The sequence below is a fragment of the Alternaria rosae genome (assembly GCF_020736505.1).
Source record: "Alternaria rosae strain MPI-PUGE-AT-0040 chromosome Unknown BKA58scaffold_1, whole genome shotgun sequence".
NCBI lineage: Eukaryota > Fungi > Ascomycota > Dothideomycetes > Pleosporales > Pleosporaceae > Alternaria > Alternaria rosae.
Window position 1 is genome coordinate 52265 of NW_025763570.1, and position 19973 is coordinate 72237.

The following is a 19973-nucleotide window of genomic DNA, read 5'->3' on the forward strand; positions in this document are numbered from 1 at the left end:
GCGACGGACCTTTCCTCCTCGCTTCACATGAAGATACACGCAACATGATACCGCAACATCCACGGCTCACTCAACTGCATAATTAACATACGCAGTGCCTTGCGCACTCACCAACGCCCATCATGGCCACACCAACGCCCAAAGACAAAGAAACGCCCTCGCGACACCTCAATGCCTTCTCCTCGCCCGCCCCACGCAGCGTCCCTCCCTCCGGCAATATCAACATGATGTCGTACGACTCGCCCGCGGTGCTTAATATGCTCAACGACGTCGCGAGCTCGGGCATGGGAGGTGTGGGCATGGGTATCACCATGAGCGGGCTGGGCATGTCCAGTTTGGGCATGAGCGCAAGTGCCATGGGACGCGCCGACGAAGCAGAGCGAAGCCGCAGACTGCGCGAAATTATAGACATCATCGGCAAGAAGCCCGGACGCGTCAGCGAGCAGGGACTGCTTGCGCTGTGCAAGAAGATGGGCATCCCGTGCGAGAAGCACATGGACGAAGCAGGCACCTGGAGTCTCTTGATCGGAGACGAGGCGCTGTGCGACGTCACCTTCAAGAACGACGAGATTGTTAGTGTCAATCTCCAGACTGGCCTGGACGAATCGAGATCCGACCTCAACTTCGGCGCGACAGGCTCTGAGATTCTTGTGCGAAGCCTGAAACCTCTTCCCGGCCAGAGCAAGCTGAACGTCACGCTCGAGCGCTTCTCAGAGAGCTTGGAGAAGCTGCTGACGCTCGACAAGCTGGGCTCCCCGCAGAACGGCGGAGTTAGTTGCTACAATGCGATTGCGGGAGTCTACACGAGCCTCCGGAAACTATTCGAACATGAAAAGAAGACGGAGCTCGCAAACAGGAAGCCGGACGAGCGGTTTAGGACATACAGGGCCGAGCGCGAAGTGCTGTGCAAGAAGAGCGGACGACCCAGGCTCAATGGCGGATCGTGTCTCGGTCTGAGTTTGGAATACTGGATGGATGGACGGGCGCATATAGACCCGCCGACTGAGTCTGCCTCGTACCCGGAAGACCATCGCTGGAGTCGCAACAAGATGTACTCACTGACCATCGAATGCGAATCTTCGCCCTCCACCCTCTACACTCCCATACGTATCTCCGACGACTGGATCAGCGACGCTGTGGAGAAGTCAGCCGACGCAGACGCAAATGTCTCCCTAGACAATATGCTGATGAACACATCCTCAATAGACTGGCTTGACCCCAAGCCGACCTACCTCGAAGCCCCTGAGCAAACCGACGATGCTATGAACCTAGACTCCGCAGCTGGAAGACTCCCCAACGTACGCTTTGTCGCGAAGTTCAATCCCCCCCTCGTCGTACCGCTCGCTGTGCACATGCAGCTCTACCAGATCGTTGGCATTGAGCCTCGCACCGACGACTTCCGACCTACAACATTCGCCGGCCTAGCTCTGAGGCCAGGCGAGGTAGATCCAGGCATGTCCAACACAACAGGCGACCGCACTCACGAGATACGCAGCTCGCGGACAGTTCTAGTGCAAGACGCATCCGGAGGCGATTCGGACAGGCGACACGACATGAGTCTCTACATACCCAAGCTAGAGTACAGCCGCACGCTCGAAAGCCTCCCCTTCAGCCATCCGAAGCAACTCGTCGAGATGCTGCCCGTGCTAAGACAGTACGCGCATGTCACATCTCTCATACGAGACTGCTTCTACCTCGCACCTGAAAAGCCTATTCCGACCCACAAGCTCGGCAAGCATCCCACAACAACAGCTCCACCGCAGACGTCCGCGCAGGGAGAACTACCTCCTGTCCAACTCGACGTTACTCTAAGCTATAACCCGCCTACACCACGCTTCACCCTGCACGTACCCCACCCTGATGCTACAACATCTTCACCCGACGTATCAGACCTCCTTTCTGGTCTCCTCTCTGACACATCGACACCGAAAAAATACCACGCACCCCTCGCCGTAACAATCGACATCCACACCAACGGCGAGCTAGTCGCCATGGAGCAAAACATTCACGCACACCACGACAGCTTAGAACAACCACAGGCTCAAGCAGAGTTCTTTGATAAGAAAATGAAGATACTGGCTAAAGTACTAGACGCCGCGGATGATCTGGGTGTCTGGGCAGAGTGGCTCAGGCAAGAGGCCGTCCGCAGTGCGAGGAAGGATTAGGAAGACTTTCTGTATGGACCTGAACCAGAGGTTGATTTGATGGAAGAGGAGAGGGAGGGGTGGCTGGCTTGGGCGAGGAGTAATGGCTGGGATGGGGAGAAGTGGAAGTGACGGGTAGGAGATGAGATGTGGGATATAAGGTTGATGGGTGATGTGGTGGGATGGAGATGGAGGGTTCATGGAATGTAATCAGCAAGCATCATCAGCCACCTGCCCACGTCTGTCCTTTTGTATTCCAATATCTCATACCACATAGGCTTAGAGTTTAGACTCACCCCCCTCCCCCTCCAGCCTAAAAACCTTATCCGGATTCAAAATGCCCCTTGGGTCCAACGCCCTCTTAACTCCCCTCATCACCTCCACACCCTCACTCCCTACTTCCTCCTCCAACGCATCTCTCAACTTCATCCCAACGCCATGCTCGCCCGTTATCGTGCCCTCTAAGCTAAGCGCCAGCCTCGCGATGTCCATGATGACACTCATTGCAGCGTCATAGTGCTCCTGTGGACACACAATGCTGGAGTGGACGTTGCCGTCCCCGATGTGGCCGACGTTGGCACAGAACCAATCTGCTTGATTCGTGACTGAAGCTTTGGCGATGAGATCCTGAGTTCCAGCAACGAGACGGGAGAGATTCGAAATGGGAACCGCGCAGTCGCTGTGTAAGAAGAGGTCAGTAGCTTTCTTCTTCATAGCAAGAAGAGCCGTGCCCATGCATTTCCGCGCGCCCCAAATCACACCGACCGCACTCTCTTCATTTGTAATTTCAACGCTAGATGCTCCCTGTGCTTTACACAACTCTTGCATGATGGCTATCTGGTTTTGAACGATATGCACCGATGGCCCTGCGATCTTGAAAAACAGCGTTGGCACTTCTTTAAACACGCGTGCGGGTGCGAGGCCAGACACGTTGACACACTGCATTTGCGGTCCGTCTGCCAACTCTAGTGCTTCAAGTCGGTGGCCCAGTTTTTGGAGCGAGACGACGACTTGGACCCCGGCTTGGAAAGTGGGGAATGTGGCTAGACCGACGTGCAAGTTCTGGGGCAAAGGCGCGAGACGCAGGACGGCTTCTGTGACGAGGGCGAGGGTGCCTTCGGAGCCGATGACGAGATGTGTGAGGTCGTAGCCAGCGGATGATTTGCGCGGCCTGTTGTGCGTTTTTATGATCGCGCCGGACGGTAGCACGCAGGTCAGTGATATGACGTTTTCTTTCATGGTGCCGTAGTGGTAGGCGTTTGTTCCGGAGCAGGACATTGCTACCTTGCGAGGTGTTAGCACATCACCCACACCATGTACAGGAAACTATACATACCATACCACCTATCTTCGCCCCCGGAGCAGGATCGACAGGGAAGAATAACCCCTTCTCTGCCAACCTTTCATTCAACTCCACCCACCCCAATCCTGGCTGCACCACAACATCCATGTCATCTTCATGTAACGCGACGATACTCTTCATCCGCTCGAAACTTATACATATTCCCCCTTTTGTAGCTGCGAGCGCGCCGCCGAAACTTGTGCCGCCGGAAAAGGGTGTTACGGCTATACGTCGCTCATTGCACGTTTTTAGGATGAGGGATGTCTCTTGGGTGGTTTGGGGGAAGAAAACTATCAAAGGTGTGTGGTCTGGGGGCGCGGGGGACCAGTTAGTATTAGATTTGCTATTGCGAGTCGCGAGATCGAGTGTGTGTTCGATGTTGTGGCGGATGAGTTCAAAAAGCAGGCTGTGTATGTTATCGCCGGAATGATCGTAGGTATATGGCGGCATGATGACGGGGACGTAGGAAAAAAGGATACGTGGTGTCTAGTGATGTTGGACTATGTCGCTAGTACCATATGTTACTATTTAGATGTTGAGAATGTGACGTTGGAGCATGTTGAGATGTGGACGCGGTTGCCGAGGCGAAGTCATGTCTTCGGAATAAGTTCCGCGGGCAAAGAGCATAAGCATAGCAGCTGCCAGGGCGGACATGGCAAACCTCGCGGCGGCGACAGCAAGGTCGAGCAGGCCTTCTATGACGTGTAGGAGCCTGAAGACACCTAGCTGTAATCTACATTTGTGCTAAACTTTCCTAATCCGGTAATAGAGCAACGTGTAGGTTTGCCGCGCCTTTTGAAGATTGTAGAGAGCTTTCTTTTCTCTTCACAACTTGACAAGACTTTGCCATTATAGCTTTGCAGTGTCCTTTGGGTCACCAGTAGCGCCAACCGTCTTCAGCGCATTCCACAGTTTCAAGCCTTCATCTAGTCGAGTGTCTTCTTCGATGGCGACATTCCCATCGTTCTTTAGTGTTCTCAACTGCATCGCATGCTGCGTACCCCAATTCATCTCCTCGCTCTTCAAGAACCTGCTCAACGGATCGTGAAATACTTTCAACGCAATACTCTTCTCCTCTTCAGTCAGATCGCTTCCATTACCCCAAAACCATATCGCCATGTCAGAGCCGTGACTTGCACCAAAGTGTTTGGGCAACTCCTTGTCAACACACTGCGCACGCCATTCGATGCGGTATCTATGGATGAGATCTCCTGCACCATGCCTCGCTAAAGCATTTACCATTCCGCGACGCAGTGCGTGTATCTGAACATCAGCGTAGATATGACCGAAAGCTGCTTGCCAGCTCGAGTACTTCGACGGCAGGTTGCGATTGGGGAAGTAGTGCGACATCAACACCTTGCATGCTTCGCGAGGGTAGTCAGCTTCAAGGCGGTACAGCATATTGTCGAAGCCCGGCCTAGGTGGTCGCCAAAGACCGTAGACATGATGCTCGTCGCTGCATTCGCCAATGATGAGCTTGACGTTGCGCCGTTTCATGCGCTGGGCGTAGATACCATTCGATAGCTCTTCGAGAAGACCATGCCGTACAAATGACCCGTCGGTGACCGCGCGAAACTGATGGAGCTTGATCCCATTGCTCGCTTCCACAATCGCTCGCGGAGACAACGAACGGAGTTGTGCCAACTTCTCAGCTGGCGATGCCGCCGAGTCGATAGCCAACGCCTCCAATAGCTCGTCGAACTGATGCTGCGCCTCGCCCAAACTCTTCGGTTGCATGCCTGGCCCATTCGACAGCATCAACGCCCTCTTTACGATCGCCTTCTCATCGGGGCAACCGAGATCGTACGACAGCTGATGGAACACCGAGTGCGAACCAGCCGAGTATCCGCCGACAGTGATGTTCGAGGCGTTCCCGCCAAAATAGCTAACATTCTCATACGTCCATTGCAAAGCCATGCGCTGATCCCAGAAGCCAAGATTGACGCCAAAATCACCACATGAGTCGATAATCCCCTGGCACGCGAGGAATCCGAATACGTTTAGGCGGTACGCGGGAGCGACCACGACGCATTGGATGGGGGATTCGCTGAGTAGCGCACGGAGGTCGAGTCCGTTCGGGCTACCCCATTGCAGGAACCCGCCGTCTAGTGGATGTTAGTGCGGATCTACCACGTGGTGCCAGAGTTTATATCCCGTGCCAATGTGCGCCACGGCTGCGCGCCGAAGATCTGTCTCGAATGTTGTTTGCCGTGAAACGACGATGCCAAGCACTAAGAGGTGACGGGGAGGAAATGATTACTTACGAATCCAGAATAGCACCGGCCAACCTCCCCGAGTCAGCTTTCAATTGGTTGAGGTCGCGTAGAGTCAGGGACATACCTTCCGCTGGCAATGGCCCAGCTGGAATCCAAATGTTGGTTTGCAAACAATCTTCGTCCCATGCAGGCTCGTCAAGGGTTTCCGTGCTGGAACCTGGCTGCGGACATAATCCACAGCCGCCCGTGTATCGTCCAGGGTTCGCTTTTGTCCCGTAGCGGTAGCATGGTGGTAGTGACCGTGGCTTTTGGAAGCGAAAGGGGCCGACAGGTGGGAGGGCATACGGGACGCCTCCGAAATAATGACACTGGGCTTGGCCGTCGCTGCTGAGGTACGTCAGTCCCTCGGCGAAGCCACGAAATTGGAGATCGCGACGATATGGTTTCGACGGCTTCGACATGTTGATGAAAGGTGATGTGGTGCAGATGAGTTTGCTGATCGATGCATGTACCTCGGCTAGATGTGAGACAGGGATCTGCAGCACAGCCCCTGATGGTGATCATGATGACCATGGGAGCGGGAATATGTCCGTGAGTATGTAACGGTACGGGAATGCATTCCCGGTATTGGGTAGCAGGATGTGTTGAAGATCATTAATTCATTATCATTACTATGTGCTTCTGTATAGAGAAGCGTTTAAGCCCACTCAGTATGGTCGCGCGACGCTATACTCTTGCTATCGGCTGTCACACTGACATGTGTAGTCTTCATGATCGCGTGATCGGAGCCTTTCCTCTCATGGCTCGCCTCATCCGGCAGTATACCGAGCTCACTGTCGTCATCCGTCTCGTGCTTCGGCTTCGACGACTTTCCGCTGACCTGTGGCCCTGAAACTTGGAGCGCATAGCTTTGTCTTGATCCCTTGCCTGATCCTCCTGTGATACTGGTTGGGAGCACTTTGCGGAGACCGTTCTCAAATGTCTTGCGTAGCGGCGGGAGCGAGGCAGTGAACGCGCCAACGAAGACTTCAGCGATTGCGAAAACGCTTAGGTTGACGGACGAGTAGGTTGGATCTGGCGATTCGTTTAAAGACTTCATCTCGTAGAGTTTCAGTGCGGATATGGTGGTTGTACTTGAGAGTGTTAGTAACGCGATCAAGAGGCCAGCAAGAGGGCGACCTACATAAGACCGCATAGGAACACTGCGCGAACGCCCCAAATGGTCCGCTTTGGAAGTTGCACCCTCGCAATGTAGATAAGCGGCGCCATGGTGTAGAGGAGGTCGGTCGCTATGTTGACCGCAGCACCTGAGTATCCAGAGATGACGCGCGGCTTCGCGTCCCAGCAAGAGCCAGGTTTCATTCCGGAGACGTCCCAATGCTTGGTGTATGGGGTACATTCGCCGAACAGAATAACGGTAGGGAAGACGACGTTGACACCGACATGGATCACAACGGAAGCCCATATGATAATCCTGAAGGTTCGCGAAAAGTCCAACATGAAGATGTAGGCGCAAACACTCAGTTTGATCAAGGCCATGCCGTATAGGTTAAGAAGCTGGCCCAGCCAGAGGAAGTAGAGGTATTTCTCCATGTTTTGAGGAGTCAATATCGGGTCCCAAACATGCCTGCCGCCCCCGACTTCAGCCATCTTGTAGCAGCAAGCTGCGCCTGCGACAGCTATGACCTGAAGCTGGTTAGTATACTGCTTGAAGCTCTGGGTTGATTGCGAGTTACTTGTCCCGTCCATAGGAGATGATCGGTTAGTAGGAAGTAATTTCTGTTCTTCCAATTGATGCCCAAGCGGAGTAGAACGAATATCGAGCTGAAGATGATCAAGGTGATGATGGGTATCTTGAGCGCATTGGAGCGGTCGTCCAAAGGAAGCCCCTCCGGTGTTGTGGGTGCACCCATTGCGGGTGGGAAAATGTGAGGAGGATGAGACACGGAAAGATAAAGATGCCCAATGAAATTGGCTGACCGGAGACTTCTCGTCCAAATGAGCTCCTGCTGATCGCCTGAAATGCTATGCAGGCTGATGCAGAGACGGGCCGGGTGGACGTGCTGTTATAATTGCTCTGTTAACGTTTAGCAGATAGCCAGACATAAACGGCGGAGTGCCCGACCGATGTCAAACTCAGCCAATCCCGTAAGACGCAACGAAGCATGCAGGAGGCGGTTAAATCCTATTCCTACGACTGTGCGCCGAGGACTAGCGCACATCATCGTGGTAGGTCGTTAGTCAGGATGCGTTCATGCTCGGACATCGTGGTCCAGATCTCCACTGATGAGCTGGAAGGAGGCAGCCGAGCCGCAAGGCTCCGCAGATCAAACATATCTCTTTCTCCTCTTGCGCAAGCCCTGAAAGAGCCAGAAGTGCACGGTCGGGAGACCTTCCACAGCCACTCCCAATTTGTCTTCTGGAAACAAACCCAACCAAACTCTTGCATGCTGCTAACCCACAGCCCCGAGATTAGGTTCATCGTGATTTATGGCCGGAGCGAGCAAGCACGACATCTGTCACTCGGTTAACCGTCGTGGCATGGACTAAAAGGTTGTGATGCGCGCCGTTGCACGAAGGTTTAGCTCAGGCCGGCGCAGATGCCAGGGCATCAGGCTCGAAACGGCCTTGTCAAATAGTTTGGCTGAGCCACGGCAGCGCAGTAAACAGACCGCGATGATATCAAATGTCCATTAGTTCGAGCGCATCAAATAACCCTTGCATTCTCCAATGTGAGCAGTCGACGCGGACTCTCTGTGACGATGTCATGTTCAGTGAACGAGCCGAACGGGTGCAATAGCACTGGCATTGTTGCTCGCTCTCCGCTACCGCAATAATTCTAGCACAACGTAGGCGCCCGCAGCAGGAAAGACTGACAAGCGACGGTTGCTGAGCTCGTGAAGTTAGCGATGCCGCCAGGTTTGTGTCTTTGTGTGGCTAGTGTCAGATAGGAGCGAGCCATACCGCATTGAGCCATCTCCGGCCGCCACCGATAATCTAGACGACTGCAAACCTAAACACTCGTACACCAAAGCATAAAACTCGAACTAATGACGACCCGCAGCAGTGCGAGAGCAGGATGAGGATGACGGATATTTTCACCAGTACGGCTCTTGCAACATGACAGCCGTGGCCCCTGCATTCCCGCGATTGTACCATAGGCCGCCGCTTCGCCATCACCACACCGTCGGTCTCGCCTTTTGAACTATCGACTACTATGTGGTTCGCAGGGACAAAGCGCTGCACCATTCAGGGCAAAACCTCCTCATCAGCTCGCGTGGCGCACGTCATACGACGATGCACGTGGTTGTTACGGCGGGAGCTGATAGTCAACGCCACGTTAGCTGTACTTACCAGATATCGATGACTGCAGCTCTAGGCTTGTCGATAGCCGGGTAGATTGACAGAATCATAAGGCTTACCGTTTCTAGTAGACTACGGTTATACTTTTCAGCAAGGTTTGCGGACCTCTACGTTGTTCTCGTGCAGAATCGATCCAAGAGCCCGGGCAACATGCTACATTGAGCACTGCAGAGTCTGGTACCTTTGAGCACCGTTTACTCCACGAGGAAAAATCGCTACGCAACGCCCAGCGGGTAGTGTTTAACTGCCATGGCATGCCGAAGCTCGTTTATGTGCAAGCGAAACACTTCAGTAGCTTCGCATACTCAGGGGTGGCCCGTCCGTCAGCTACCTGACAAACGGATCAGTCCTGGTATAAACCTTCGACGATCCGTAATCTTAGCTCTTGACGCACCACTCACCCTTGCGCCATTCGTCTGGTGCTCATACACTCGTTCTGTCCATAATTTCTAATATGTCTCTTCTTCTTGGGGGCATTTTCTACCTCGCGTCTTTCGTGCCGCGCGTATTGGACCCGTCGACCCCGGGTAGCAACAGCGGCGAGCCAGATATTGGAGGACAGTCTTTCGACTACATCATCGTTGGCGGCGGGTTGACTGGTCTGACAGTTGCCAATCGCCTCAGCGAAGATTCAAGCCGTGAGTATCTGTGCGCACTGTCATCATATGCATCTAACATCCTCAGGTACTGTTCTCGTGATCGAGAATGGCTATGTCGTCGACGATGTAACCACTCAGGTGCCTAGCTTTGCCAACAGCGTCAACGCAAATCTCATGTACGACATCACATCTGCGTATGATACCAACACAGGCGGTACACATCCTGTATGGGTCGGCAACGTTGTCGGCGGTGGATCGGTGGTCAACGGTATGGCCTTTGACCGAGCATCTGCCGCCGACTACAATGCGTGGGAGCAACTTGGTAACAACGGCTGGAATTTCAACAGCCTCTTATACTACTTCAAGAAGTCGACCACATTCACGCCACCAACAGCGAACAATGTGAAGAACTTTGGCACTACGTATGACGCATCCTACTATGGCACCAACGGGCCGATACAAGCATCGTTCCCAAACTTCGAGTATGAAGATACAAAGACCATCTGGGCGGCATACAAGCAGTCAGGCGTGCCTTTGCCAAGAGAGCATGCTTCGGGAAAGGCAGTGGGTGCTTTCTGGATACCTACAGCTCTGCGACCCAAGACCCAGACAAGATCTCATGCGAAGAACGAATACTACGACCCTGTCAAGACCCGTAACAACCTCGTACTGGTCACCGGAAAGACTGTCAATGAGGTCCTTTTCGACAAGGGCCTCTTCACTGGATACACAGCCAATGGTGTCCAATTTAAGTCGCGAACGGATGGCTCGGTTAAACAAGTCTATGCGAAGCGCGAAGTCATCATGGCTGCCGGCTCAATATTCACACCACAGATCCTTCAACTCAGCGGCATCGGGCCGAGCGATGTCCTTAAAGCTGCGGGGATAAACGTGAAGAAGAACATGCCTGCTGTTGGCGCCAACATGCAAGACCACCCTAATGCGAACATGGTGTTCGACCTCAAGAATCTCGCCTTCCCCAACATCTACAGCGGCGCAGACCCCAGTTACAACGCTACAGTATGGTCCGAGTACGACACCAGCAGGAGCGGCCCCCTTACGCAAGCCCATGGCAGCAGCCTAGCCTTCCTCAGTCTGCAGACAGTTTGCGACAACTGGAATCAGATTGTGCAGACTGTCAAGTCACAGAACGTCCGTAGCTACCTTCCCTCGGTGTATGACGACTCCTCACTGCTACGCGGCTTCACCAAGCAACGCGACATCATTGCGGGTCTTCACAGTAGTGCTGATGCTGCTGTTGGCGAGTTCCCCATGGTACCCTTCGGTCTCGCCATCAGCTCGCTGCAACGCCCACTCTCTCGCGGCACTGTCACCATCAACCCAAGCAACAAATACGGCAATCCAGTTGTCCAATTCAACGCCCTTCAAAATCCGGTCGATCGCCAGATCATCGCTGGAATGGTCCGATGGACGCGCAAACACTGGGCCAACCCTGAGCTCAAGAAGTTCTCTCCGGTTGAGCTCACGCCTGGAACTCAGGCACAGACGGACGATGAGATCATCAATGATCTCGTTCAACAAAAGGCTCTCCAAGCTTCTTTCGCACACATGTCTGGCAGCTGCGCAATGATGCCGGAGTCTCTAGGTGGTTGCGTTGGCAGCGACCTCACCGTGTATGGTGTGAAGGGCCTCAGCATCGTGGACGCGAGTATCATCCCGTTGATCCCTGCAACACACTTGCAAGCGACCATGTACGCTGTCGCAGAGAAGGGAGCTGATTTGATCAAAGCCCGCAACGCTTTCGACATTCTCAATCCTTTTGGTCTTCCTACTTTTAGGAGTTTCTTTCGCTGGTAGAAGTAGGCTGTAGTGTAGAATACAATGATATACTTTCCTTGATGCCATCAAGTTTCCTGTGACATTATTGCGCCTGTGATGCTACATGTTCCTCTTTCGCTAGTCTATGCCACTTTCCGGCAACCCAATCCCCGAAACTAGCCATATCTTAATAGCTTGCACCAGAAGAGCATGTGCACAAGACGCTTCAGCTAGACTCTATTGCTTCGTGTGCACGGTCGTCCCCGCACAGTGCTTTCGTTGCAATCAGGCTAAAGACGGGAGGGATGATCAGGCACGGAGCGGTAGATCTTGAACCGTATGCTTGGGAAGAGTGAGATGACATGCATGACTCAACAAAAACAGCTGTGAGACAACGATAAGCGATACATACATATGGAGCGATGCTGAAATACTAAGACTAATTTCCAGTACAGACTCGACATCCAGACTGCCTTGAATATCCTGCTCTATTTAGCCGTCGCACCATCTAGCCCACAAATCTCGTAGCGACTTTCGGCACAGCGTAACCCTTCCAGACCTCGAACTTTGCGCTCTTAGCCCTGCTAAGGTCAAAAACCGCTTGCCCCTGCGCCGTGTGCTTCGATACACTAGAAGCGGGATTCGTCTTTTGGGCCGGCGCTGTCGGGTTCAACGCGAATCCGAGACTTGGTACTGTATCAGTAGGCTTGAAAGTCGTGCCATCGGTTTGAATGCACTTGGAGCAGAGGAAAGTGTAGGTCCAGTGCGTGCTGTTGACATATGTGCCATTTGCTATTGCTGTCTGCGTGAAAGCTCCGGTTCCGACTGCTGGAGAGGCGTATTGACTGCTAGTTGTTAGTATCACCTCGCTGATGTAGCAGTTCCTCTCGAGCGTACGCAGTCTTCCTGAAGCTGCCTACGACAGCTCGGGCGTTTGGCCAGGCGACGATCAAAAGCTTGTTGAGCATACCACCCCCGAGAGAAACACCGCTCCATCCCGTACCCTTTCCCCCGATCGTCGCGATGAAGTCAGTGTTTCCGGTGGCGTTGGCTGGAAGTGCAAGACCGAAGAACATGCCGCTACTGTGCTGGAGGGTGTTGAATGTGATGCCTGATTTAGCATCGGTATATGGGGCTGGCGTTTGTGCAGCCGTAAGCGTGGCGAGAACGCCGAGGGCGAAACCAAGACACTTCATCTTCTCTATAAGGAAGGTATGGAAAGAGTGTGATTTTGAGAGTTGACGCCGGTGGAAAGCTCTCGTGCATGTCTTTGACGTCCTCATTCCTTTACATCTGTTCCTTCGTCAACTCTGAATACCGATATCATCATCGCTCCGCATATAGTGCAGCTTTGCAGGAATCTAAAACACATGGAGTTAATATTTATCCCGCGTTCAATGCAGATTCGCTGAGTGCTGCGCTCGTTCTAGTGCATCCGACTGGATTGTGAATAGATGAGGATTGGAAACCATGGTAAGGGATTGGTGGAGAGCTTACGGATCCCCAAGGCTGCGAAATGAGAGATATTCCAGATGTTGAGGACGATGAATGCAGCGTATATAGGTTGTTGAGTGACGAGTGCGTGTGCTGCGCTTCGCCTGGGTTTGGAGATTACCTAGTGATCTGGACATGGCTGTAGTATCGGCATGCATCAAACCAGTAGAGATGCATTTAAATCAGCGAAGAACAGTACGAACTGAAGAATCAAATCATCGAGGAGATACTCGAGTCGAAGTATTCATATGGCGATCGAGTGTTCGTGCCATCAAATCACCTCTGCTCCTTCGGCTCATGCGCCCGTAAGCGATCAACGGGATTGCCATAGATTATCGCAAACTCCTCGTACGCTTCATTGCGAATCAGTCGCGCATGAGCAATCACCAAAATGCTGAATGGCAAGACAACGAAACTGACCCTATTCGTCAGAACCTGGGCAGCTCTGCATCTGACTTCGTGGAGTGCGGACAGACCATCCGGGCTTGGTATATCGCTTTCATGAACAGAGAACAGCTCTAGATGATGTCGCCTGTGCTGCAGAAGCCCTCCTTGCTCCTACAATCGCGTCGCATACGCCTCTGGACTGCGGGAATACATCGTCGACGAGGGAATGGGAAACCGCGTGTTGGAGCGATTCGCGCACTAGCTTAGGCCCAAATATTGATTTGCTCGGTTGGGTACGCTTCCCGCAGATGATGGCGATAGCAGGCGGGAAGAACTCTGGGGGCTGGGCTGGTTTTGGCCCCCACACCCATCTAAGCTTACTTAGTCAGCATCGTCAAAGAGTCCCGAGGTCTCTCGGACGAACTTCTGGCCTCAGACATTCACCACCGGGAGAGCATGTTGCAAGCCACACCAACGGCCATTCGCTGGTAACAATTGAGAGCTGTCAGACGGTGCCAGTAAATCTCGCGACGTTCAACGATGGCCTGGATAAGGATCGTTCTTTCGCGCTGCGTTCATTCTCCACATGCATCTCAGGCTTACCACTGAAGAGATCCACTAAGGCTCTTGTTGCTACATCGTCGCATTCACGCACTATACAGTATCATGGCTGCATCTGAGAGGACGACTCAGAGCATACTCAAGAAGACTTTTGTTGATCCTTTTCGGCTGCAAAAGTTGCGGCGCAAGTCCACCGCGCCCACGACCACGCCCGCCAGTCCGCCGGCAACACCCGATCAGGATGATCCACTGGCAGCCTTACCCTTACTGCAGTATGGCTCTCTAGACCCAAATAAGAAGAGCGTCAGGCTTTTGGAAATACTGCCAGCGCCTGATCACGAGCCCATTCAGGCCACACTCTCTGTCTGTGACTTGGACGATAAGCCCACTTTCATCGCGCTATCCTACATGTGGGACAAAGCTGGCGAGAAGAAGTATATTGACATCCAAGGATCAAAGTTCGCCGTCGGGGAAAGCTTATGGAACTTCATACAGCAATACCGCAGGAAGCAGTACCTCCGGCAATGCTGCGAGAAAGATCCAGGCAAGGCGATACCCCTATGGATTGATGCTATCGCAATTGATCAGACCAACATACCGGAGCGCAATCATCAAGTATCGCTCATGCGCGATGTATACACTGGGGCGCAATCCGTCATAGTGTGGCTCGGACTGCCCCAAGGATATGAAGAGTTGGCTTTTATGCTTGCGCGGCATCCAGACCTTCTCAGAGTTGAAGAGTTTCATACTGCACTGGCAGATATCCTCAACAAGCCGTATTGGAGTCGGGTGTGGGTGGTGCAGGAATTCGTGCTGGCACAATCGGTCGAAATATGGTGTGGAGATCTCAGTGTGGGTGCTGCGACAGTCGAAAGCATCTGGCGCGATGGGCTTGCATCAACACCAGTCGCATCTCCAACAAGCATGATCTATACAAGTCGCGGTTATCTGCTATTCAAGTACCGGAAAGACTTCAAACGCACGAAGCAATACCGGAGAGAGATGCTCGGTCGCCGCAACAGCAAGACACTAAAGTCGACATTTCGCTTGCGCGATCTCTTGCAAGCCTTTGCGTTATCGGAGAGCTCTGTAGTGTACGACAGAGTCTACGGGTTTCTAGGAGTTGCATCGACTGGCCGTGGAGAGAGGATTGTACCTGACTACAACAAAGCACCTGTCGAGCTGCTCGTCGACGTGCTTCGCAACCAATGTCACGAAGACCCTAGGAGAGGAGACTCAGACGACTATCGCTTCTTGACGTTCCTCATGCAAGCGCTAGGCGTCTCGCGCGAGACCCTCGCACAGCATATCCTAAAGCTGTGCCCGGATCTGCAGCCACACCTCTACATTGTGGCTGGTACGCCCTGCATGACCGCCTCAGTTTCATTCATCAGTACGATTACTGAAGTCGGTAATTTTGTAGACCATGACGAGGCCTTTCAACCAGGAACATGGAAGGCGACTTGGACGCGTTCGAACATGCATCCCAGATCCTTCTCGACCCAAGACATCCAGGACCTCGGCGACTACGTCATCAAAGGAGACACGCAAACATTGCTCAGCTTTGCCGACCCTCATGTAGCATACGGAAACCCAGGCCCAACTGAAAAAGTACGGCAAGCTATGATAGAGGCGTCCGCGGATTTGATAATCGATGGCCTCTCGCGAGCGGTTGTCGAGCAAGGGCCAGACGCCGGCGCCAGCTCACAGCCTGGCGATAGTAGTAGTAAAGTCATACGCAACATCATCTCCCGGAGCATGACGGACGACGCTGCAGCACTATATCTGGCTGCTAGGAGCAAACTGGCCCGGCGAAACACTGACCAACGACACGCACGATACACATCCTTCGTGGGCACCAACGGCATCACTGGACTTGCTTGCGGAGGAGGTCCAGGGTCATATGAGACAGGATCAGGCGACCGCATCTGCATGTTCTCTGGAGTCACCGATGTGAACAACGCGTTCATCATTAGTCTCGATTCTAGCGGGAAATGGCTGATATCTGGCTTTGCGGTCATACTGTTACCGGAGTTGCGCACTCCTTCAGTACTACGCAAAGGCACTGGGGTTGCGGCGAAGAATAGTCATGGCGCGAGTGCGCCAGGTAAGCAGCAGACACCGCTCAACGATGTGACCATGTGCTTTCACTGTCACTTGAGCGATCTGCTTGAGCTTCAGCGCTGTCAACTGTTGAGCGACGTTCAGATGAGCTTCTTGTTGGAGCAGACTTTGCAAGCTGAAGCAGAGGGAATGGTTCACCGATGCATGCAAGGTACTGGAGCTCACGCTGTACTGGAATTTGGTTTGTAATAGATTGTTACCAGTTGCGAGGTTGATAATACCCACAAATAGTGCTCTTAAATGAGAACGACAATGTCAGATGATTCTGAAAGTTTGCACCGGTAATCCGCTAACAAAGGAAGACACTGCGTCATCACTATCACTTCCGCTCATGTCGTCTGCGCTGTCGACATCATCGGCCTCAACCCTTTCTGCCCCGATGTGAGGTCTAGTTGCAGAGAAGTAGAAAGCTCCTTTGTGAGCTATGTTCTTGTCATTTACCTTTTCGTTATCTTCGCCATCCTCGTCTTCGGCGGCTTCGGCACCTTCCTCGCTGCTTTCCTCGTCGCTACTTTCCTCGGAAGAAGGATATCTGTACTTACTGGGATCTGGGTAAACATGAACAAACCCAACCCGTTCGAAGGCGTCAGCTTTGACTGCTTTCAGGATCATCCCGCCAAAATGCTGTCCTACACGGGCAGAGTCGCCCAGTTCTTCGCAAAGGAACAAGACGGTCAAGTCATGGTCGGACCCTACGGGAGGCTTGACAGCTTGCCAATCGAAGTCTCTGGAGACAGTGCATCGGATATCCGCCATCAAGAGGAGGTCTATATCTTGCCACGGTGCGGCTGCAAGATTCTCCACCAAGATCGAAAACGCTGATTCTGGAAGGCTATAGGCGGGCCCTTGTAGCGTGATACTAGCATCTTTGACTTGCCCTATGTGAGGCATTCCTGTAGATGTAAAGGTCACATCCAGTAGTTGCACAACCTGCTGAAAAGGTTGTTTCGTGATGAAATGCCGTACTTCTCCGGACGCGGAGGCCCAGGACCAGGTCGGTATGCTGTGTGTGGAACGAGGCCGAGCCTGCAAGTCGATGACATGCCAAAACAAGTCCGGAACAAGGGTGTCTTTCCACATGCCTGCAATGTAGGTATCGTGTGGCCGAATTTTCATAACACGCTGTACTATGGCGGCGATCGCCGACAGACGGTCGCTCTCGTACGTAAGCTGTAATGCTGAATATTCACACACGATGCTGTTCCAGTCCGAGAGAATTTTCTTTCTACTGGGATTCCATCGTGAACGATACCATCCGTCTTGTGACTGGAAAGAGGAATTGCAGGCCCAGAAGATCTGCTGTCCACCGAAGTGAACCATGCGGGGTGATAACTGTCGCTCTTGATATACCCAAGCCCTGCGCAGGAGAGGCCAATGATCACACCCATAATCTGAATTGAGTGAATCAATAAACTGCGGAAGGTCCTCTCGTATCTGGAAATCGTGATCTTTCAAAGCTCTGGCTTTGTACCGATCTGACACAGCCGAGTATATGCCTTTTTGACTGTTGTCTGACCCAGTAGCTGCGATAGTGATCCATGACATCTCGTAAACATCGCCCATCGTCGCCACCGCCTCCGTCCAGTCATCGGCATCATCTTGCTTGATACCTGTTAGAGGCTTAGCAAAATCCAATGAGTGGTAGGCGAATGTACTAACACAATGCGTCAATCCAGAGAAACCGGATACCCATACCGATACATATTGAGACAGCATCTCGGAACGTTTTCGGTAACTGACTGACTGCAAGTCCGCCAGCAAGTTGCTGGCGAGTAGATCCTTCAAGCTTGAGCGAGGGGCCCTGCGTACCCCAGCAGTGGCTCAGACACGCATATTTAGCCTTCTGCCCCGTCTTTTCTCGGAGATAGACCCGTAAATCTTGTATTTCAAGAACTCGTTTTGGCAGCGCCGTCTCCGAGAAGACCTGACATTCTGGGTGTGTTTCCGCGCACGCGACGAGCCACTGATTCAATCTCTGAGTTGTTTGGATAGAGGATGTACCATCTGGAAGATGCGAGTCTGGTTGAGACGCCAGCAGTGATGTGGGAGATAGGTCCTTATTCGGACTAAGATCTTCTGGTAACCACTCGTCAGCTTATGCTACTACGTTTGTATGATGTTATAGCTAGTGGGCGAATCACTTACCCCTCGACCAGTCCAACCGCACGGTGAACGAATTTACCTCCAAGTACTCGCGCACATAAGCCTCGTCGGCATAGGAAGGAAAAACAGGCTCCGTCATAGTACCTTCATCCTTCTTTTCCACACTTCTATGATCGGAGTGAAGATGCAAAACTATCTTAAGACAACGCGACTCTATCATGTCATTTCTAGAGACACAGTTGATAAAACAATCATCTGTCGGTAATCGTCCCCGTTTGAACGTTGTGACAGCATCGTGGAGAAGCGCACATCCCTTACAACCCGCGGCAGCACCCTTCGCAACATTACTACTAGTAGTACGCAGGTCGAAATACGCAGAGGCAGGGTTTTTGGGAATTCGATTCGAGTAGAGGAAGTCGGCGAAGCCACTGCAGGGGAGGCGAGTAAACACGTTGCCCGTATCCATGAAGGTGGGTCAGTCTAAACTGTCAACTAGCCGAAGACCAAAAAATGCGCGCAACGCTGAGAATACAGATCGTCGACGAGGACAGGGTGCAGATGAATTAGACTGCCAAGTAGTGGGGTTCGGACTGCGGCTGAGACATCCAGTGGGTGGCTTACACAAGGCTGATGAGAGCAGCCAATGAACTGTGTCACTCCCACTCTAAGCTCAGTTTCTCCAGATAGCAACTCAAATGGACGATATTGTCTTTATGTGAACATGGTAGGAAACGAGTAGACGTGGGATGGAACCGTGACTAATCAACAACGCGTGTTACGACCCCGTAGCACGATGAATTGTCCAATCTCGTTCTGAAGTCGTGGCAACGCACTCATACACTCTTCGACTCCCTCGTCTCTACTGCGCCTTCTTTGCCTTTGCCTGACCACCCCTAAACCCCATACCATAAACATACACCAGACTACCGCCTAGGTACGCCGCGAACATCGTCGCCGGCAGCGCAATAACACTGCTAATCAGAATATTGGTATCGCTCGGCACCATGCCCGGGTTACTCCTCCGTGTCCACCAGTTGAACGCCGCACCTAGCACCGTCACGTCGTTGATGACGGCGTGCAGCGCGCCGACCTGTGCCTTCTTCGACTTCAAGCCGTCGCGCTTGACTAGCGGTATGAACTCGTACATGCCGGTCGCGACCGCCGGGGCGGAGAAGAGGAGCGTGAGGAGCGTAGTGTAGTATGAGAGGAGGGGGAAGATGGACGGGTTTATGGCGATGTCGAAGGTTTTGACTGGGGGGTGTTAGATGTGTGATCGGATGGGGGAGGGTGGAAATAGAGGGCTTACAGGTCGAGGCCACGGCGCTGGAGGTTGGCGCATACTTGGAGAGGAAGTAGACGGCATCCAGAGCACCTGTAAGGAAGGTGGTGGTGATGGGGAAGTGCACTGTCGCTGGGTGTGTCGGGTGGCTCATCTTGACGTTTGGTGATGATTCCAATTGGATATGATTCTACTGGACGACGAGCGGACGGATGAAGTGTTATTTCATATCGCAGGTCTATGGACTGTGTGTGCCGCAACTGCAGCGGAGAGCCGGACGCCTCGTGCCCCGTGCAACAGCACAAACATTTTCGGCTTACGCTGTGTCGTCATGGACTCCGGACTCAGAGAGGCGTGCCGCGAGGGGGTGGACAAGCATGCGTGGAGCTCGTGTGGGGCGGGCGGATCTCGGGAGGCCCGTCAGCGGGTTTAACAATGCTGTAATTGGCTGGTTATGGCGAATTGGGCACTCCAACTCGGACTCCCGACCGACTCGATCTCTATTTGAACACTCAACTCCCCTATAGCGGGAAGTCATTTCTAAATTGAAGAGATCTCGACTGGTATTCTTCGGTGCTCCGT

At 52.9% G+C, this 19973-nt stretch overlaps 8 protein-coding genes across 8 annotated transcripts; 3 read left to right on the forward strand and 5 right to left on the reverse strand.

The window, feature by feature from the left end:
* The first annotated feature begins 32 nt into the window (after positions 1-32).
* BKA58DRAFT_332 (mediator of RNA polymerase II transcription subunit 1-domain-containing protein) lies at positions 33-2335 on the forward strand. Its single transcript, XM_046168179.1, has one exon. It carries the CDS (start codon positions 123-125, stop codon positions 2163-2165), a length of 2043 nt encoding a protein of 680 aa, XP_046030171.1. The 5' UTR covers positions 33-122; the 3' UTR covers positions 2166-2335.
* An 88-nt stretch (positions 2336-2423) lies between these two features.
* On the reverse strand, positions 2424-3936 carry BKA58DRAFT_395722 (uncharacterized protein; the record flags this gene model as incomplete). Its single annotated transcript, XM_046171320.1, has 2 exons — positions 2424-3428; positions 3481-3936. The coding sequence occupies 2 exons, from the start codon at positions 3934-3936 to the stop codon at positions 2424-2426; spliced, it is 1461 nt and encodes a 486-aa protein (XP_046030172.1).
* A 105-nt stretch (positions 3937-4041) lies between these two features.
* Positions 4042-7770, reverse strand: BKA58DRAFT_425262 (Alpha/Beta hydrolase protein). The gene is made up of 7 exons (XM_046172919.1): positions 7439-7770; positions 6886-7388; positions 6460-6835; positions 6215-6238; positions 5827-6154; positions 5751-5774; positions 4042-5591 (listed from the first exon to the last, which is right to left on the reverse strand). Exons 1-7 carry the CDS (start codon positions 7613-7615, stop codon positions 4336-4338), a joined length of 2688 nt encoding a protein of 895 aa, XP_046030173.1. The 5' UTR covers positions 7616-7770; the 3' UTR covers positions 4042-4335.
* Positions 7771-9420: 1650 nt separating this feature from the next.
* On the forward strand, positions 9421-11533 carry BKA58DRAFT_345 (uncharacterized protein). The gene is made up of 2 exons (XM_046168405.1): positions 9421-9703; positions 9750-11533. The coding sequence occupies exons 1-2, from the start codon at positions 9520-9522 to the stop codon at positions 11480-11482; spliced, it is 1917 nt and encodes a 638-aa protein (XP_046030174.1). The 5' UTR covers positions 9421-9519; the 3' UTR covers positions 11483-11533.
* Positions 11534-11829: 296 nt separating this feature from the next.
* On the reverse strand, positions 11830-12639 carry BKA58DRAFT_327121 (uncharacterized protein; the record flags this gene model as incomplete). The annotated part of the gene is made up of 2 exons (XM_046168100.1): positions 11830-12288; positions 12341-12639. 2 exons carry the CDS (start codon positions 12637-12639, stop codon positions 11952-11954), a joined length of 636 nt encoding a protein of 211 aa, XP_046030175.1. The 3' UTR covers positions 11830-11951.
* A 1131-nt stretch (positions 12640-13770) lies between these two features.
* BKA58DRAFT_371321 (heterokaryon incompatibility protein-domain-containing protein) lies at positions 13771-16274 on the forward strand. The gene has a single exon (XM_046169010.1). It carries the CDS (start codon positions 13991-13993, stop codon positions 16196-16198), a length of 2208 nt encoding a protein of 735 aa, XP_046030176.1. The 5' UTR covers positions 13771-13990; the 3' UTR covers positions 16199-16274.
* On the reverse strand, positions 16265-18251 carry BKA58DRAFT_433083 (heterokaryon incompatibility protein-domain-containing protein; the record flags this gene model as incomplete). Its single annotated transcript, XM_046173158.1, has 3 exons — positions 16265-17619; positions 17669-18085; positions 18155-18251. The coding sequence occupies 3 exons, from the start codon at positions 18249-18251 to the stop codon at positions 16265-16267; spliced, it is 1869 nt and encodes a 622-aa protein (XP_046030177.1).
* Positions 18252-18774: 523 nt separating this feature from the next.
* BKA58DRAFT_362 (uncharacterized protein) lies at positions 18775-19626 on the reverse strand. The gene is made up of 2 exons (XM_046168799.1): positions 19419-19626; positions 18775-19363 (listed from the first exon to the last, which is right to left on the reverse strand). Exons 1-2 carry the CDS (start codon positions 19543-19545, stop codon positions 18972-18974), a joined length of 519 nt encoding a protein of 172 aa, XP_046030178.1. The 5' UTR covers positions 19546-19626; the 3' UTR covers positions 18775-18971.
* Positions 19627-19973: the final 347 nt, after the last annotated feature.

Bases quoted from the DNA above. Each gene is read 5' to 3' on its own strand.
- BKA58DRAFT_371321 (XM_046169010.1), top strand. From the start codon at position 13,991: ATGGCTGCATCTGAGAGGACGACTCAGAGCATACTCAAGAAGACTTTT.
- BKA58DRAFT_345 (XM_046168405.1), top strand. From the start codon at position 9,520: ATGTCTCTTCTTCTTGGGGGCATTTTCTACCTCGCGTCTTTCGTGCCG. The intron at 9,704-9,749 runs GTGAGTATCTGT...TAACATCCTCAG, and splicing joins CCTCAGCGAAGATTCAAGCC to GTACTGTTCTCGTGATCGAG.
- BKA58DRAFT_362 (XM_046168799.1), bottom strand. From the start codon at position 19,545: ATGAGCCACCCGACACACCCAGCGACAGTGCACTTCCCCATCACCACC. The intron at 19,364-19,418 runs GTAAGCCCTCTA...AACACCCCCCAG, and splicing joins CAGCGCCGTGGCCTCGACCT to TCAAAACCTTCGACATCGCC.
- BKA58DRAFT_332 (XM_046168179.1), top strand. From the start codon at position 123: ATGGCCACACCAACGCCCAAAGACAAAGAAACGCCCTCGCGACACCTC.
- BKA58DRAFT_425262 (XM_046172919.1), bottom strand. From the start codon at position 7,615: ATGGGTGCACCCACAACACCGGAGGGGCTTCCTTTGGACGACCGCTCC. The intron at 6,155-6,214 runs GTACATGCATCG...AACATGTCGAAG, and splicing joins CTGTCTCACATCTAGCCGAG to CCGTCGAAACCATATCGTCG. The intron at 5,592-5,750 runs GTAAGTAATCAT...AACATCCACTAG, and splicing joins GCCGGTGCTATTCTGGATTC to ACGGCGGGTTCCTGCAATGG.